General features: G+C 44.4%; 1 protein-coding gene across 1 annotated transcript in view; it reads left to right on the top strand.

The window, feature by feature from the left end:
• The first annotated feature begins 943 nt into the window (after positions 1–943).
• The window catches only part of rbm20 (RNA binding motif protein 20), a 78,570-nt gene continuing 59,449 nt past the window's right edge, over positions 944–20,064 (top strand). Inside the window, exon 1 of the mRNA XM_007903613.2 lies at positions 944–1,176. Coding sequence (XP_007901804.2) covers positions 1,034–1,176 — 143 coding nt within the window. The 5' untranslated portion in view covers positions 944–1,033. The remainder of the gene's footprint in view (positions 1,177–20,064) is intronic.

Below are 20,064 nucleotides of genomic sequence, written 5' to 3'. Positions count from 1 at the left end.
ATAATAATAAAATGTTGGTGTGTGCACTCTGTGATGTGTGTGCATTTGTTGGGAAGTGTGTATGTTGTGTGTGTGTATGTGTGTGTATATTTGTTGGTGTGTGTGTGTACATATGTTGGTTTGTATGTATGTGTATGTATTTGTTCGGGGGAGGTTGTGTGTGAATTTATTTGATGTGTATATGTGTATGTTGGTGTGTGTGTGTGTATATGTCGGTGTGTATATGTGTGTGTATATGTCGGTGTGTGTGTGTATATATGTCGGTGTGTGTGTATATGTCGGTGTGTGTGTGTGTATATGTCAGTGTGCGTGTGTGTGTATATGTCGGTGTGTGTGTGTATGTGTCGGTGTGTACTTGGGGAGGATGAGCAATCGAGGAAGACAGGCGACCTGTTCCTGCGCTGGTCAGGAAAGCCATGACACCGGCCAGGAATGTGATCCAGCTGCTGTGTGAGGTATCAGCAGAACAGCTGCTCTCAACTCAAACTGATCCCACACCTACTGGGTGACTAATAGCATTCCAGACGCATCAGCTATAGCCTGTGTGTGTGTGTGTGTGGGGGTGCGTGTGTGCGTCTGTGCGTCTGTGACTGTGTGTATGTGGCCCTGGGACAGTCACTGCTGAGTGCAGCCCTGAGCACCAGCTCAGCCTATCTGCCAGAACTCGGCTCAGGCACTTTTATGTGGCGTCCAGCAGCTCTCTCTATCGGAATCAGTCTCCAGGTCCTAGTGAGGGCTCCTTTGAAGCCGTCTTTCAGAGGGTCAGCCAGTCAAGCTGGTCAGAGGGAAGTTTTGGCACATTTTGGGGGGTAGAAGTTGAACTTGGGACCTTTGCGCTCTTGAGTCACGTACTTTCAATCCCTTAAAGCTGAGAACAGTGCAGAGGGCGGGAGTGGGGGAAGGTTGTGGGGGTGGTGAGGGAGGGAGGGAGGGAGGGAGGGGAGGGAGGGAGCGTTCTTGGTGATCGACTGTGGGACTGGACTGTGTGCGTCACTTTTTTTAAAAAAAACACACAAAAGGTTAAGCACCGGGCATGAAGAAACAGAGCAGCGACTGTGGCTTTGAGAAGCGACCGGGCAAAGGGGCCATCGACAGAGAAGGAGACATGGCTTCCAACGTCTCGGACAATGACATGGCTTCCAACGTCGCCCCTCCTCAACCTCACGTCGTCCAGAGGTAAACGGGACCGAGCGAGAGAGAGAGAGAAACGGCTAACGTTTTTAATGTGTGCTTTTGTTCAAAACAAATGTATCGGGAGACAATGTGGTGATGTACTCAATGCAGTCGGATCAAACGGGGTCAGGACAGAATGTGGTATAAGGGCAGTTTGTGTCAGCTCCCTGGTGCTAGGCTGGGCAGGGCTGGGTCAGTATTTTGAGCGAATGAGTTATGTTCCTGTCAGGGTTGGTTGGAGACCGAATGATCGCGATAATAGAGATATATATTTATATATATATATTTTCTTTTAACCTTAGTTTTAACGGACGCGCAGTTTTAACCCCCACTCCGCAGGGTTTGGTGATATTAGAGAACATATCGGAGAAAACACTTGCTGATCTTTTCCTTTCGTTTCTTTTCTTCTTTTACGAGTCGGTCGGGTTTGTGCAGCTGTAGGTTTTCAGACTTACCCGGGTGGGGGAGGGATTCGAGACGAGAGCCCTTTTGTCAAAGAGGATTTTTTTTTTGTACGATGTCCAGCCGCCGATGGGGGCCGGAGAGCGAGGGGAGAGCAGGGAGTCGGGGTGGGCGGGCGGGGTGGGGGGAGGGAGCGGAGAGAAGGAGAGTGGGAGAGAGAGAAACAATTTCAACGCGCGCGTTACCAGAATCCAATATTAAAGGTTTTTTTTCCCTCCCTTCCTCACTAACCTTTCATTGGTAAGGAGCCTAGAGAGACGAATGGGGAGATGTATTAATGTTCTGCTTTGCAATCAACACCAGGAGAGAGGTTCGAACTGTCTGGCTTTCATGTGGATTTTCTAAAGTGAATAATAATAATAATCCTTGCATTTGATATAGCGCCTTATCATGTCTCAAAGCGCTTCACAGGAAACACAAATATACGTTCAATTCACTTTACAGTATATTCTGTGAAGCACTTTGAGACGTCTCGAAGACGTGATAAGGCTCCATATCAAATGCAAGGATTATTATTATTATATTACACTGTAAAGTGAATGGACTGTATATGTTGTGGCAGAAACCTTACCAAGCCAATAGTGTCTATTTTCCAGAAATTCCAAACTCAGCCAAACTTTAACGCACAGGATAAAATCTCTAAACCAATTCCATTAATATCTCGCATTCCCCCTTTCCCTCCCTCCCTCCCTCCTCTCTCCCACCCTCAGCACGTAGTTGCATTTTAGGCAATTTAATGCTACCTATTGAATAAGCTTTCACAGCAATCAACGGTTGACTTCCAGGATTTGGCCTTTGCCTTTCTGTCACTGAAAGGATTTACAGAGAGAGCTGAACCCATGTCAAGCTATTAAGACCGTCTCAAACACTTCACCGGATATATTGTAAAGTGGATTGGTTGACTGTATATTTTGTGGATTCCAAGTCAGAATTGGAATGATATTTGTACCTGTTACATAACAATAGTAATCCTTGAATTCGATAAAGTGCCTTATCATGTGGTTGAGATGTCTCAAAACCTCTCAAATGATGCACTGTAAAGCGAATTGACTTTATGAAGTGAAGTGAATTGTGTTTTGTGGGCAAATCGCGGCTGCCAATTGCTTACAGCAATTGCAACGTCCCACAAACATTTGTTTTTATAATATAAATAAATTCATACGATGAAATCAATTTTTATAAATAGATTTGTGGGCATTGAGTTGAGCTGGCGTTTGGAGAATATTTATTCAGCTACGTTGGTTCCTCTAGGATGTAAAAATATTTCCTAGCAATTTTTCCAATTGTCTACTAACAGCGAACTGGATTCTTTGTAATATTAAAAAAAACTGGGCTGGGGTGGGGGGTGGAATCCGTGATGAGAGTCTCGGGATTGTGGTAGCAGAACCATTAAGGGGAGAGATTAGAAGGGATTTCTTCAATCAAAGGCTTTGAAATCCGTAAAATATACAGTCAATCAAAGTATATCCTTTGAAGTGCTTTGAGATGTCTCAACGACGTGATAAGACGCTATATCAAATGCAAAAATTATTATTATTGCCACAAGCGGCTACCGAGACCGGATCAATAGAACCGTTCAAAACGGAACCAGACAAACACCCGAGCAGTAAAAAGCTTAAGGAATTTGGGGGAGAGAGAGAGAGAGAGAGCTGGAGAGTGTTGGATTAGTTTTAGTAAAGGGATTGAGAAAAGTGGTGAGCAGCAGCACAGACGTGACGGGCCAGATAGCCGCCTTTCGCTTGTTGTAATAACAATAATAAAACGATACTAAAATAATAATACACCCGGCATCTGATATAGCGCCTTATCATGTCTTCGAGACGTTTCAAAGCGCCTCACAGAATAGACGGCAAAGTGAATTGGCTGTGCATTTTGTGGGCGAAACGTGGCAGCCCATTGAGCAGAGCAGTGTCCCACAAACAGTCGTGGATTCAGTGACCAAATTATTATTGTTTAGTTCATTTGTTTGTTGCTAAGGAATGATTACCTCAGGAAAAGTGATCCGCCAAGCGACTAAGAACCTGGTCCCTACTTACTGCTGGGTAAACAGGCGTGTGGAGTAAGGAAACTTGCCCAACCTTTCGTCCTGCCCAGGAATCAAACCCAGGTCCTCTCGCTTGCGAGGCGAGTCCTCCAACCGCTGAGCTACAGGACTCCACATTAGCCCTTGTTCCGATTTAATTGTGTGTATGAGAGAGAGTGAGAGAGAGAGAGAAAAGGGAGCTTTAACAAGACAAATAGAAATTGTTTAATTTTAATACACATTTTAATACAATGTAAGTTGCCTACAAAATGAGCTCTTGCAGTAAAGATTGTGGGATGTGGTTGTGTGTGTGTCTGTAGGGAAGCAATGTTTAAAGATGCCGTAAGTTGAACCTTCTGTTGGAGAATCATAGAGTTGCTTTTGACCAAAATATAGTAAAACTCACATAAGTCTGATCTGTGTGAATCGTATGATCGCCTAAGTTGTACATCTGCCCAGTTCCTGTTTATATTTCCTATTACTAATAAGTTTCACATCACTCATATTTTGCATAAGTCGTATTAAATATATGGTTCCAAATGATATGACTCATGTGAAGTTTACTGTACTCCAAAACAAGCTCAATGGCCACATTAAAAAGTGAGTCAAACGACATCGATTGCAGATCGATTGCTGATCTATAGCACAAATGTCCCATGTTTTCCTGCCCAATGGTTTGTTAAATGATACTTTTATTTAAAAGTACATTTTGTGTTGCTTAAAACTTCCAATTCCTATCTTGTCTGATCCTGATTGTTGGATGATTTAATTGAATGTATTTTATAGATTACTGCAATTCTCACTGATTTTTAAAGTGTTCCCCAAAAAACATTTTATTTTAACTATTTAACCATCCCACTCCCGTATTATATATATATATATATTTATACCGTATATTATATATTTAGATATGGCCACAAATACACAATCAATTCACTTTGCAATATATTCTGTGAAGTGCTTTGAGATGTCTCATCAATGTGATAAGGCGCTATATCAAATGTAAGGATTATTATTATATGTAAATATATACACATTACACAATATTCTGATTTTATATATTTTTTAATTGCAGAAAGGTATTTCTCATCATTTGCAAACTTCAAAGAAACCCAGCAGTTAAAACAAATTAAAGCAAGGATGTGTTAGGATGTGAAATAAATAGTGGATTTTGATTTGTTTTTAAAAAAATGGAAACTTACGCTGTTTACATTGAAATAATATTGATTTGAGTGGTTTGGCTTGGAGTTGGATCCGCACACTGGGCTCCAGTCTATACAAATTACACTGCAAGAGGGAGAAAAATGTTTTGTTTTGTTTCATCTTGAGAGTGTGAGTAAGTGACTGTAGTTTAGGAGTGAGTTTTGTGTTATTGTTGAAACCGCTTTAATGTTAAACAACTAGTCGACTGCCGGATCGCTTTCCGGGGGTGATAATCCCTTCAAAAAAACATATGCGGTCGCTCAATCCACGTCTGTTTGTGGGATATCTCTGTGCGCAATTGGCTGCCGCGTTTCGCCCACAAAATACACAGTCGATTCAGTTTGCAGTATATTCTGTGAAGCGCTTCGAGAAGTCTCAACGGTGTGATCAGGCGCTGTATCAGACGCAAGAATATCAAACTGTTTCAGTTCCGGGCCACACAGATCAATGCTGGTCGGAGCTGAACTCTCTCACAACAGTTTTGTTCATCGAGATATATTTAGTGCAGCACTGTATTTTTCTGGAGCAAGGCTCGTCCTCTCTATTTCCTTTCCACACCTAGAAAGGTTGTATAAAGGTAGTCAGATTGACAACTAGTGTTTGACTTAAATCGGAGTGTTCATACGTGATGTCTGAATGTGCGCCACATGGTACCTGTGTTATTTGTGAGTACGTACAAGGTATCAGCCTGGCTCAATTGACAGTAGCTCAACGACAATTGACTCACCTTTGGGTTAGAAGGTTATGAGTTCAAGGCACCTATGTCGGAAGTTGAACCCCTCACTCTCTAGGTGTTATGACTCCAAAACAGTGTCTGGGAGTAGGGGCGGCTGCATTGTTGAAGGTGAGGCATTAAACCCAAAGCTGATGGGTGTTACAGATCTCGTGACACTACTGTAATGGCCAACAACACCCCAGGAAAATTGAAATTATAACGAAATCGAGTTCTTTGCACCCAAAAAACTTGTTTGCGACTAACAGAAGCGTATGAATAAATGTGCTACACATATAAATTCTTGGTTATATAAAATAAATTCTTCTTGATTTAAAATTGGAACAATAATGTATATATAATATGTTTGTTATATATATATATATTGGGTTCATTGGCAGTGAACCAAATAGTGAAGATAAATATATATATATATCATATATGTGTGTGTTTGTATGTCTACCCCATTCCTTCGCTCCAATGTAAAAATAGATAAATTCTATTCAGTAAGGATGTTAACAGTCATGCGTTTCATGTTAAATATACCAAGTATATTCCTGACCGTTGAAAATAAGCAAATTGCTTTTCAGAAAGATGTGTAGTGAAAACAATTAGCCCTGAGAGATTTTTCTTCCAGGAAAATCATTTGAAAGCCAGATTGTAACATAAGTAAATGGTTTCCTTTTAAACGGAATGATTTGAAATTTAAAAAAAATGTTCACGTTTTGAACCTCAATGAATATAGTTCAGGCATGAATATCACAGAGTTACCTATTTTAAGCCGTGTTGCATGCATTTTTAAAAAATATTTATACACGAGAGCACTTTGCAATGGTCTTAACAGACAGCGCACTGAATAATCTGCCGTCTTTGGTTTGATCCTATTTTAAACTTCTTCTCCCGCCCCGTCCAAATCTGTACAAAGTATAAATTATGTGAACATTTAAAAAAAAAAGCCATCGAAATTATTGCAAGAATTTATATGATAGGAACAGCCATTCAGCCCCTTGAGACTGTTCCGCCATTCTATAAGATCCATACCTCAACTCTAATTACCCACCTTTGCCCCGTATCCTTTGATATCCCTGACCTAACAAATATCTGTCTACTTCAGTCTTGAAAATGTGAATGGATCCAGCATCCACAGCCCTTTGGGGGAGAGAGAGAGAGTTCCAGATTTCCACTATCCTCGAACTATCGAAATACACTGTGCAGCAAACCTCTTTGATCGTGACTTTAGTGCAGAATAGCTGTTATAAGGGACACTGGTAAAATCTCTCAGGTGATGGGAACTGAGGGATGTATTATGATATATGTTGTAGATCAGTGCTTAACAAAACCGTTTGAAGTGTTAATTTTGGGGTTGGCATTTTTGCAATGAAATCTTATGCGCTGTGAACCAAAGAAATCCTTTTTTTTTAATATATGCCAGAAGACCAGGGTTCGATTCCCGGCAGGGCGAAACCTTAGGCAAGTTTCCTTACATCACGTGCCTCTGTTCACCCAGCAGTAAGTAGGAACATGGTTGTTAATCGATTAGTGGATCGCTTTCCAGTGGTAATAATCCCTCCAAAGGAAAAAAAATAGTGTCATTCAATCCACAACTGTTTTTGGGACACTGCTGTGCACAATAGGCTGTCTCGTTTAGCCCACAAAATATACAGTCACTGCACTTTGCAGTATATTCTGGGAAGCGCTTTGACATGATAAAGCGCTCTATCAAATGCAAAGATTATTATTATTATCAGATAATTAATGATTTTAGGACTTGGGAAAGCACCGTGTGAAGGAGATCAACTCTCGTTTCTCAGGGGTTAGAGTTAAAGGGACTTTTTCGATCAGATAAAATATCTTCAATGTTTCGGAGTGAACTGAAGGCCGTCCTCAGCTGGCGTATAAGCACTGAACGAATTTGCAGTCATTAGGGTTTTTTTTTTAAACCAAAAAAAAACAACGCGTTTCTGTTAGATTCTGTGGAATTTATTGGGACAGCTGGACATTGGCAAAGCTCGGGGTCTGGAGGTTCATGAGCAAAAGTTTACTATCGAATCGGAAATCTGCAACTTCCAAAAGGGACTGAATGCAACCTGCTTTGATTTGTCACGTCATGGATACGTATTAATTTTTAACACGGTGGCTCAAACTCTCTGGATTCATTTAAAAGAGCTGTACAATTTTAGTTTAATTCAAAGTGAAATTGATCCGAGCATTTAAGTGAATTCGAATTAAATTGAATTACATGAAGTGCGTCCTCTGGACGAGTTGCTGTCCTGCCTGTTCAGGTGGACGTTAAAGTTTCCGTGTCACTCTTCAAAGAGAGAAAGGAGTTTGGCCGACAACCCCCCCCAAATAAAAATTGGTCGCTCGCTCCATGGCTTGTTTGTTGGGCATTGCTGTGCCGCGTTATGCACACAAAATACACAGTCACTCCACTTTCCAGGGCATCCCGTGAAGCGCTTTGAGACGTCTCGACGTCGTGATAAGACGCTGTATCAAGCGTAAGGATTATTACTGTTCTTATTATTACCAATAATAAATTAATCAAATCACAATTTTAGTGCACAATTATCCTAATTCCTTAAAAGAGTTTTTAAAAAATATATGTTTTTTTAACTTAGATACAATTAGGTTGCGTGTTCTTCTCCGTCTCTCCCTCGCTCTCTCTCACGTTCTCTCTCTCGTGCTCTCTCTCTCTCTCTCTCTCTATCTCTCTCTCTCTCTGAGGGTGGCTGGATGGGAACATTACTCTGACGGCTGTTCAGCCCGCACACGCTTCGTAGTCTGCATGAAATGGTCTTTCAGTTTCTTAGACAAAATAGCTTTTGTTTCACTTGCATCATGTTCCATTGGCAGTTTACTGTTCTCGAAGGAAATGGAGTGGAACTTTTTTTCTCTCTCTCAATGCAGTTATGGTTAGGGAGAGAGGAGAGAAGGGTGAATGGTGAGGGGGAGGGGGTCAGAAGCAATTGGATACGTTTCCAATCCAGCTCCCTCCGCTCTCCACCCCCGTCCAAATTCCACTTCATTTTAACGGATTAACCCGCTAACTCCAAACAGACCCGTCTGCTCCCCCCGCTCAGCGGGCTCCGGCCTGCTCTACATCAGCCACCATCGGTGGTTGAGCCATCAACCTCTCTGCCCACGCCTCGTGGAACTCCATCCCACAGTCCCTTCGCCTCACCCCCTCCCTTCCCTCCTTCAAAGCCGGTCTCAAGACCCTCCTCTTCGACTGCACCTTCAATCACCCCCCCCCACCCCTACCCTCCTTGCGTTCCACCCCTCCTGATCCCAATCCCCAGCTCGGGTCCAAATCCCTAACTGTCCAACGTCTTGGGACATGTCTTCCCTACGTGAAAGGCGCTGTGTAAACGTCATTTGTTATTGTTGTTGATAGCAGACAAGACCAACTTTTGCTTTGCAATTGAAGATCACGCAGATTTGCAGAAAGATCGTCATTAATAATATTAATCTTTGTATTTGCTACAGCGCTTTTCACAACAGGAGGAAGTCTCAAAGCGCTCTACAGGATTTAGTGGAACCTGTAGTGGTTTTGTAGGTCAACACGACCGCTAATTTGCCCACAGCCATAAAGTGCAAATGGCCAATTTTATCTGGGGGATGAAACTCCCTTCTCCATTCCGATAGTCGGGATCTTTAACATTCACGCGAACAGGCAAATGGGAGCTCGGTATAACATGTCCTCTGAAGGACGGCACCTCTGATAACGCAATGCTCCTCCAACACTGCACTAACGTGTCAGCCTAGACTTAGAACCTCACATCGTTGAGACGTCTCAAAGCGCTTCGCAGGATGTAGTTACCGTCAAGTGTAAGTGACTGTGCATGTTCTGCGGGCGAAACGGGACGTTGAAAAATAAATGACGTTTAAAACTAAAAACGCAAGTCGGGACTTTTTATAAAATCGATCCATCAAGTTTTGAAACGCAGCGGGGGGTTTATAATTAGAATATGTGGGTCTCAGCATGTGGGACTGCTATAGATCAGCCCTTCCCTCACAGGCTGATCGTAACTCACTGGGGACCTGGTTGTGTGTCAGCGAGCCGTTCTGTGTGTGTTACATGAGAGAGAGAGAGAGAGAGTGAGAGTGTGAGACGCTTTCGTTTCTGGAAGCGCAGGTCAATTATTTTTTAAAAAAACAAATAAAAAAAAAAGCCCGTTTAAAAAGGCCGCATGGTATCTCTGAGCGGTGTCACATTTTTACGGGCTTCCTTGGATCTGCTTCAACAAAAAGTCTCTCTCTCTCTCTCTCTCTCTCTCTCTCTCTCTCTCTCTCTCTCTCTCTCGGGTCTGAATCATATCCAAGGTGGAAGTGCTGACTGGGACAGTCAGGAGGTTGTGGGTGCAGGGATGATGGGGGGGGAGGTGGAGTGTCACTGAGGAATGCCCACAGTAGCAGGGAATTACGCAGAGCCAGGAAGGGCAGAGCGGACCGGAGGCAAAGGCACAAGCTGAAAATTTACGATGCATTTTCTGAGAGTTCAGCAAGTCCAGTTAGGATTGTGTTTTGACATGAAATCTGAACCAGAGTGACTATCTTGAGAGAAGGTGGTGGGTGGGTGGGTGGGTGGGTGGGGCGGGAAGGAAAAGGAATTAAACTGTAATGATATAATAATAATAAAATAATAATCCTTGCATTTGATATAGCGCTTTTCACGTCTTCCAGACGTCTCAAAGCGCTTCACAAAATAGACTGTAAAGTGAATTGACCGTATATTTGTGGGCATAAAATGGAATGTGGTTGTAGAAAGCTCCACAGTTGTAATATTACTACTACTAATAACAATAATCCTTGCCATTAGATACAACATCTCAAAGCGCTTCACAGGATATACTGTAAAGTGAATTGACTGTATTTTGTGGGCGAAACACGGCAGCTAATTTCGCAAAGCAGTGACCTACAAGCAGTCATAAACTGAGTGACCAAATAATTATTATTTATTTTATTTTTTTGAAGGGATTATTACCGCCGGAAAAGCAATCCGCCAATCGGCTAACAACTGGGTTCCTATTTACTGCCAGGTGAACAGAGGCGTGTGGAGTAAGGAAACTTGCCCAACGTTTCACCCTGCCTGGGAATCGATCCCAGGTCCTCTCGCTTGCGAGCGAGTGCTCTTACCAATATGCACCAGGACTCCACTCCAATCGTGTCACTAACTTTCACATGTTTGCTTTCAAATTCAAAGCAATTAAGAGAACCTGATAGCTAACAAAACTCTCTTTCCCCCCATCCCAGATAGAACCATAACCTATTACTAACAATAATAATAATCCTTATATTTGGTGTAGCGCCTTTCACGTCAGGATGACTTGTTAAAGGGCTTCACAGGATATACTGTAAAGTGTAGTGACTGTGTATTTTGCAGGATCATGTGGCATTCAATAGAAACATAATAGAACCATAAAAACTTACAGAAGGCCATTCAGCCTTTCTTACTCCCGTTTAATTTTTTTTTGATCTCGTTTAAGGCCAATCCTTTCAGTAAACAACGACTTGGATTTATATAGCGCCCTTCACGCGGGCTAGCGTCCTGGAGCGCTTAAAGTCATACGCGGTTGTTTCCATGCTGAGGTCCAATCCCTCTTAAGAGAGCAATTGCCAGCCGTCTACAGAAGCCAGCAGATTCCAACGGCAGACACACTTTCGTATTAGCAAGACACGTTTTTTAGCAAGCGAGGAAATAGATGTGTCAAGCTGGGCTCAGCAAATCAACATTCCTACTTGGATTTCAGCAGGGAGGGTAATTGTGGGACGGGGGTGATATTTTTACACTTGAGCTGCGAAAATCATTCAGCGGGACACTTATAGATTCCCAACTTTCCAAACTTGGATTGTGTCTGTTCAGTGGAGCTGATTGCGGTGATGGAGGTGGTGGGTGGGAGTGGGAGGGGGCCCGTTTCGTAGCTGAAGTCCAAGGTCCCAGACTCTTATCACTCTTCTTTGTTAACTGTTCTTCCAGCTGTTGATAGTAGTAGCAATAATAATGATCCTTGTGTTTGATATAGACATCATTGAGACATCTCAAAGCGCTCCACAGTTTATACTGTATATTTTGTGGGCGAAACGCGGCAGCCAATTGCGCACATGGTCGTGGATCGAGTGACCCAATTTCCGATTATTACCCCCGGAAAGCGATCCACCAATCGACTAACATCCAGGTTCCTACTTACCGCTTGGTAAACAGAGGCGTGTGGAGTAACAAAACTCGCCCAAGGTTTTGCCCCGACTGGGTGTTGAACTCGGTTTCTCTCACTTTGTGAGGCAAAGGCGCTAACCACTGCATTACGCCTTTTTGTAAAGCACTTCGAGGCTTTCACTCTACAGGAAAGGCTGCAGAAGCCTCAGTGATGTGTTTGGCCAAAGTACCTGCACATTCCTGCCTTGCTACCGAGCTTGATCCCATGTACCTCACAGCATGTGCTCAGTGTTAAATTCTTGTTTGCTCGTTGCACACTGAGAAGAACGTCGAGAGCTGTATTTAACCTTTAGTCTGCTGAAAAACGTTTGAAAGTCCATGTGATTTCTCGGTAGCAAACTTTGAGTCCCCATCAGTGTGATGAATGGTGCGCTCAAAGAGATTGAATTTACATACTCAAATCCATATGTGATTCTCATGAAGACAAAAAAAAGGATGAGTTATTATAAGTGGAGTGGAGTCCTGTAGTCTGGCGGTTAGAGTACTCGCCTCGCAAGCGAGAGGACCTGGGTTTGATTCCCTGGTAGGGCGAAATGTTGGGCAAGTTTCCTTACTCCACACGTTTCTGTTTACTTAGCAGTAAGTAGGGACCCGGTTGTTAGTCGATTAGTGGATCGCATTTCCAGGGGTAATTGGCTGCTGCATTTCACCCACAAAATACACAGTCAATTCACTTTGCAGTATATTCTGTGAAGCCCTTTGAGACGTCTCAACGACTTGATGAAGATTTAATATGTTATTGCAGTTTAGATCTCTCCTTGGAGGTAGTTTCTAAGTGGTTTTCAGTGATGGGTCAGCCAGAGCAGTAACACTGCCTTGTTACATACACTTTAATGGATGTTACTTTTCTGATTATGTTTGAACTTATCCCAAAATAACTACTTTCTGCAAGAAGTGGACGTTTTGTACACCGGGTATCTTGTTGAACCATTTCTGAACCAGCATTGTTGTTGAATTGTCTTAACAATCTGAGTTACTCCAATGATTATGGGAATTGTGCTTGTGTTGTACCGCTACATGGGTCCGTATGGATTGTTATTATTATAGTATTAAGATCAAATGTATTCCCTCACTTCTAAGCCCACATCATAAATCTCCCTCTCTCTCGTCACCGAGAGAAACTCCCTTCTCTTTCCGATTCGTACCCGTGGGATCTTCAACCTCCACCTGAAGTGGCAGATTTAACCTTTTATTGGAAGGACAGCACCTCCATCAATGTAAACCCCCCCCCACCCCCCACCCCAACTCCCCCCAGCGCTGCACTGGAGCGTCAGCTTAGGTTATATGAGTTCCAAGCCTGACATGAGGACTTGAACTCACAAACTTCTTATTCCGAGGCGAGTGCTACCAACTGAGCCAGACTGACCCAGGGTAGAAGTGGATGGGTGGGGGGTAATGTGAGTCTGTGAGTTATCTTCGAGATAACGTTAAAAAATGTTTGAGTGGTTTTCAGCTTCAAATACCTTACCAGAAATACCTGCTTATCGGAAGAGACGAGTGCAGATATCTGGAGAGAGTTGCGTGTGCTTGCCAATGGGTGACTGTGCTGAATCCTAATGGACAGTTTATCAGTGGTTTAACAGCCTGACACAAGCCAGCCTCTGGTAACCTCGCTTGGACTTTCTGCTCGTAAATGAGTGTTAAAATGTCTTGCGCCTGGCGCTCTCTCATGCTGTTTGTGCACGGAATGAATGACTGCAGTCCGCAAATAGAAATGTGGTAAATGATTTTTGTTCAGCAACTCGTGTCACGTCCAGTATGACTGGCACCGCCTGGGAATCTGTTGCCTCAAAAACACAAACCCAATGCATCTACGTGCTTCAGACTGTTCTTGTTGGGCAAACGGCAACTCATGTGGAGTCCTGTAGCCTAGCGGTTAGAGGTCTCGCCTCGCAAGCGAGAGGACCCGGGTTCGATTCCCGGGCCGGGAGAAACCTTAGGCAAGTTTCCTTACTCCACGCACCCGGCTCTGTTTATGTAGCAGTAAGTAGGAACCAGGTTGTTTTCCGGGGGTAATAATCCCTCCAAAAGAAACACAATAATAATAATTTAGTCGCTCAATCCACGACTGTTTGTGGGACACTGCTGGGGTAGCGTCTCGGAGCGCTTAAAAGGCCTTGAGAAGTTCTACAAATGATCCATGACGTGAATGAGTCAAATTACCAAACACACTCCTCGCCGGTCTCCCCAGCTCCACTATTCAAAAGATCCACTCATTCAGAACTCTGCCGGATCAAACTCCGCATCCACATCTCACCAGCTCCGGCTCAGGCTGCACTGGCTCCCCATCACCGCTCGGATCGACTTCAAGATCCTCACACTCGTGTTCAAATCCCTTCACTCCCTGACACTTCCCGACCTCTCCGACCTCCTCACTCCCCAATCCACCACCCGGTTCCTCTGCTCCACTGGCGCCGGCCTCCTGCTCGTCCCTCGCACTCTCCACCCTTCAGCCACTACGCCCCGAAACTCTGGAACACTCTCCCTCAATCCCTCCGCCTTGCCCCCTCTCTCCCCTTTTTCAAATCCTGCCTGAAAACCTTCCTCTTCAACCGTGCTTACGGCCACCTCCCGCCCACCCCCCCAAAACCTCCCCCCACCCCAAACCCTCCCCCCCCCTCCCGGTTCGGAGTCAGGTTCCGCCACTGTTAAGCATTCTGAGACGCTACTCTGCGTGGAGGGCGCTATATAAGTGCGAGTTGCCTGGCACTCGGGAGTAACTCCCTTCTCATTCGCAAGCGCGTGTCGTGGGAACATTTAATGCCACCTGAAGAACAGGCAGATGTTGGGGGCCTCGGTTGAACTTGTCACCCGAAAGGTGATACCCAGAGCTGACGTGGGGCTTGAGTTCAATGTTTCTGACCCGCTACCAGCTGAGCCAAGCTGGTACTTGCCCAGCCAGTGCTCACAGGGGTCTTGCAAGTCGCACTGTGAATAATAAAGGCGTTACATTATCACAGCCAATATTGTATCGCAGTTGCAGCCACCTTGAACAGACATACAGATGGAGAGTAACCTTGAAAACTAATATTAGCAATGATTCACGCATTCAACGCTCGTGACGTTCGACCCGATTTTTTTTTTTTGCGGGCGGGTGGGCGGGGGAGGGTGCGGGGAGAGGGGAGTGTGTGACCAGCATTCAAAAGCGCCTGTATGTTCGGGTCAGGAGTTGGAAAAGCATGTGATTTGAGGAAGGGAATGATGACGGATTGTGACGCACATATTTTTACTGGTCATCTCTCGCAGCGTTTTGTGTGTGTGTACGTGTGTGTATTTGTGTGTGCGCGTTAAATGGGATATGTCTCACGTCTTGGGAGACCAGTGCTGTTTGTCTGGCCGTTGGCAACCGCAGAGAGATACTCTACGGTGTTTTCCGTTCAGCTCGAAACCACGCAGCAGAGATCAACGTCTCCTTTTATTCATTGTCGCAAAACAAATAAGCGAGTGACCGCGGGACTCGGATGTCTGAACTCCGAGCAGGCTTGTCCTGAGTGATTGGATCGCGCTCGGAATCAATCCTCGGGTACAATACAAGAGACGGGAAAGATTAAATGTTCCCCACCGAGAGTTGAACTCGCTATTGCGTTACAGCAGACTTTGCGAAAGTGAGGAGCTTTGACAACCAGTGTCACATTCCTACCGACTCCCCATTAATCACTGTTAAATTAATGACTACTGAAGGCCGTGAGGAATGCAAATGGAGCCCTTCGCTTTTATGTCCAGCACAATATTGTACTTAAAAGGCAGAAAGTCGTGTTAAATTTATAGAATAGAACACATTTATCATGCAGTGTTCAGATCTGGTTGTCATATATCATGAAAAGATATTGGAGAGAGTACAGTGTAGATTTACAGAGGATGTTCCAGGGATGAGGGGATACAGCTATTCATAAAAAGATTGGATGCATTGGAGCTTTTCCTCTTTAGAGCTGAGATGAGTGAGAGAGATCCTGATAGGGCTGATGGCTTCTTCTTGTTTCTATGCACTCTAGAAGGCACAAAATTAAATAAAAAGACGACAGTCTGTGGGACACTGTTGTGCGCAATTGACTACCACGTTTCGCCCACAAAATACACGAGTCAATCCACTTTACAGTGCCTTTGTGCAGATGAAGCATCAGACCAACCCGCCCAGTGAAGCGCTTTCAGACGTCTTCAAGGCGTGATAATGCGCTACATCAAATGGGATCGAGTTAAGTGCTCGAACTGGAAATGTACAGTGGCACAAGAGGCTGAAGGATGAGCTGATGGCGGTGTTTAATGATATTAAAGGGAGTGTCTGTGTTTATTATACACGGACCACAAAAGGCTTGTGCCTAAAGAAAAATTTTTTTGTGAGCTATTATCTCCTTCTGTCATGTGTGCCGGCCCGGGTTTGTTTGTTAGCGCTCTTGCTTCTGTGTCAGAAGATTGTGGGTTTAAGTTCGCATGTCTGAAGCTGAGCTCCTTGTCCAGATTCCAGTGCTGTGATGGGGGGAAGCACTGCATTTTTTCAGAGGTGCCTTTGTGCTGATGAAGCATTAGACCAACCCGCCCAAAGCCCAGTCCAAGATCCCATGACACCATTGGAAAAGAGAAAGGAATTTCTCCTGATGTCCTGGCCATAGATTGTCCCGATAATAATAATAATAATAATAATCCTTTAATTTGATACAGTGTCTTATCACGTCTTCGAGACGTCTCAAAGCGCTTCACAGGATATACCGTAAAGTGAATTGACTGTATATTTTATGGGCGAAACGCTCACAATGGATAATAATAATAATAACAATATTATTTGCTGGGAGCAAATGCCGTTTGCTCACAAAAGCAGTCACTACACCTCAGTAACCGGTGGCGAGAGCTGTAAATATCTAGAGCAAGAAGTTATAATAAATAAAATCAGGTTCCTTCTTCGTACGTGTAGTGAAATCACAACTCCCGACCCCGAGGGCTGGCATAAACAACTGCTGGTAACTACTTGATCTCCCAGGTTTGTTAATCCTTCAGTAAGCTTGTCACCTTTCCAGCGGGCGTGAGCAATGAATGTCCCACGTTAGATAGTCAGTGTCAGTATTTTTAAAAAAAATGTCTAAAAAGTAATAAAAGTGTCCCTCAAATACCAACTTCTAACTGTAAGAGTAACTGATACTTGCGGGTGATTAGAAGGCAGTAATCTCATAGTCCGGTTCAGATGACAGTCATAAAACACTTCGACTTTGCTCTTTTATGATCCACAACCTCCTTCTCCCTCTGTCTCTTCCCGATCTGATTTGCAATTGCTCACTGTTGCCAAATGTCTACCGGTCACTTTTTAGACACACTAACACACATACACACACACATATACAACAGCCTCTCTCTCTCTCTCTCTGTTCAACTCCACTCTCTGGTCTCCAACTCTTACAACAAAGTTTAGACTTAGAACAGAAGTGTGAAGTCGATCAAACATCTTTGTGACTATCGTTCATCAAGGGCAGAGCTTAGACGATTCTAAACCAGCGCTTTGTCATGAAGTTTCTAAAGGGACAGAAGCCATTAAATGGGAGATCTGATACCATTAATCTGATCCTTGCCCTTTTAAAGACTGAAGAACAAGCATCATCATATTGCAGATTCTAAAGAGATGGGTATATCTAACAGCAGATCCATCCCATTTGTCATCAGCCTAAGACACTGCCAAAACTAGACCCAGCGAGAATCTCTGATTTACGGCAGAATCACGTTCCGAGAAAACTCACACTTAATGGAACCTTGTAGCTTAAAGCCGCAAACATCTCTGCGAATGCACGTACTGTATGTTCACACTGGCTCGCGCTGCTCACGATCGTGTGCTAATGGTCGGCGGAGGGGGGAATTCTATCCTCTGGTCTCCAGGTCAACGTGGCAATGTGATGCCAAAGGGAATTAGTGTTGCTGGGTAGATGCACTGGTGTGTGATCCATAATGTCAGCTGTGTGGTTCCTTCGAAGGAATTGCTAGACAAAAGAAGACCAAGGTCCATCCTGGTGGTCGCTTGCACATGTCGTGCCCCAAACTATTTATTGTATCCCGAGATATTATTTGCTCACAGAAATCTATCGAATTTGTTCTTGGAAGAATCAACCCGTTCTGCTTCCACCGTCTGTCTCCCCAGAGAACCTGTTCCATACGTTCACTACTCATTCGCTGAAGTTATTCAGTGTTTGGACGGTGGACAGCCCGAAGCGTTTAAGGTTATGTTTCAGATGCAACAAGAAGCTAAAGGATTCAAATGGGGATTTTTTTCAATTACCAGAGGTCAACCTTCATTTGGACCCACAGGTTTTCTGTCCCGTAAGTAGATCACACCCCTTGTGTTTGGTGAAACTGGCATCTGACACCTTGTGGAAACCCACACGGAGGAGTCCTGCAGTGTAGTGGTTGGCACGCTCGCCTTGCAAGCGAGAGGACCCGGGTTCGATTCCCGGGCGAGGCAAAACTTTAGGCAAGTTTCCTTAGTCCACACACCTCTGTTTAACTAGCAGTAAGTAGGAACCCGGTTGTTAGTTGACTTGAGTTTATTTTTTGCTTGGCTGGTGATTGATTGGTGTTGTCGTTTCGCCATTCTCTGAGTCTCACCACCCGATACTCACAAACCAGAAGCTGGAAGTTTAAGTAAGCGACTCAAATACAGTTTGAGTTCCACGCCACATAAATAGACAGAGCACAGAGACACTTTACCCCATTTCTCCACCCCCCCCCACCACCCCCAACCCCCAACCCCAACCCATCTCTTTTGTCTACGCAACAAACAGCAAAGATTGGAGCAAATGCTCTTAGGGCAGTGATGACCTCTGTCATTTTATTAATTCATCTTTGCATTTAATATAGCGCCTGATCACGTCGTCGAGACGTCTCAAAGCGCTTCACAGAATATCCAGTGAAGCGAATTGACTGTAAATTTTGTGGGCGAAATGCGGCAGCCAATTGCGCACGGCAGCGTCCCACAAACAGACGTGGATTGAGTGACCAAATTATTATTTTTTTTGAAGGGATTATAATCCCCGGTAAAACGATCCGCCAATTAACTAAGAAGCGGGTTCCTACTCATTGCTCGGTAAACAGAGGTGTGTGGAGTAACGAATCTTACCCAACATTTCGCCCTGGAATCGAACCCGGGTCCCTCTCGCTTGCGAGGCGAGTGCTCTAACCACTGAGCTACAGGACTGTACTACGAACGTAAATAATAATAATCCTTGCGTTTGATATGGCACCTGTCATGTCGGGAGGATGTCTCAAAGCGCTTCACGGGATTTTAGTGTATTTTGTAGGCGAATGATGGCAGCCAATTTCTGCAGAGCGAAGTCCCACATACAGCCATGAAGTGAGTGACTATTATTTTAGCTGTTAGAGATCAGCAAATAACCTTACCCCACTGAGATCCCTAGCAGTGACTTGCCACTCGTTTAAATAGAAGATTAATGACCCTATTCCCTTTCTGCAAATGCTAATCCATCCACTGTCCATGTAAACACGACTAAGCCCTCCAGCACTCCGGTTTAGCACCTCATCATTCACTTCCCATCCAAGATGAGATAGTGCGCTGAACACAATACATGTCATTTTAAATCCTTCAAACTATTCTATCATTCGAATGAAACATCTGCATACAGGCTGCTGTTATTCTGAGCCTATATTCTCTACCCTTCTAGTGTGCAGGAAGAGCGGGCAGAGAGGGGGCAGGAAGGGTGAGGGGGCAGGGAGGGGGCAGGGAGGGTGAGGGGGCAGGGAGGGGGCAGGGAGGGTGAGGGGGTAGGGAGGGGGCAGGGAGGGTGAGGGGGCAGGGAGGGGGCAGGGAGGGTGAGGGGGCAAGGAGGTCCATGTGGCCAGACTAACTTTACTGACAAATACAAAATCCAATACCAAAATGATGACTTAACAATGATTTGAAAGTTATTTCAGACACTCAGCCTGGCTCAGTGGGCGGCTCTCTCACCTTCTGAGTCAGAAGGTTGTGGGTTCAAGCCCCACATCGGGATTTGGGATTACGTAGTCTAAGCTGACACTCCAGTGCAGTGCGGGATGGGGGTGGGGGGGGTGTTGCATTGTTGGAGGTGTCGTCCTTTGGATGAGACGTTAAACCGAGGTCCTGTCTGTCTGTCTGTTCAGGTGGACTCTAAAGATCCCATGGCTCTATTCGAATAGAGATGTGAGTTTCTCCCAGGGCCATGGCCAACAATCCCCCAAATAAAATTGGTCATTTGTTTCGTGGCTGCTTGTGGGACGTTACTCTGAGTAAATCGGCTGCTGCATTCGCCCACAAATACACAGTCACTC

The sequence above is a fragment of the Callorhinchus milii genome, unplaced genomic scaffold, assembly GCF_018977255.1.
Source record: "Callorhinchus milii isolate IMCB2004 unplaced genomic scaffold, IMCB_Cmil_1.0 Scaffold7, whole genome shotgun sequence".
Classification (NCBI taxonomy): Eukaryota; Metazoa; Chordata; class Chondrichthyes; order Chimaeriformes; family Callorhinchidae; genus Callorhinchus; species Callorhinchus milii.
This window is presented reverse-complemented; position numbering and strand designations above follow the sequence as displayed.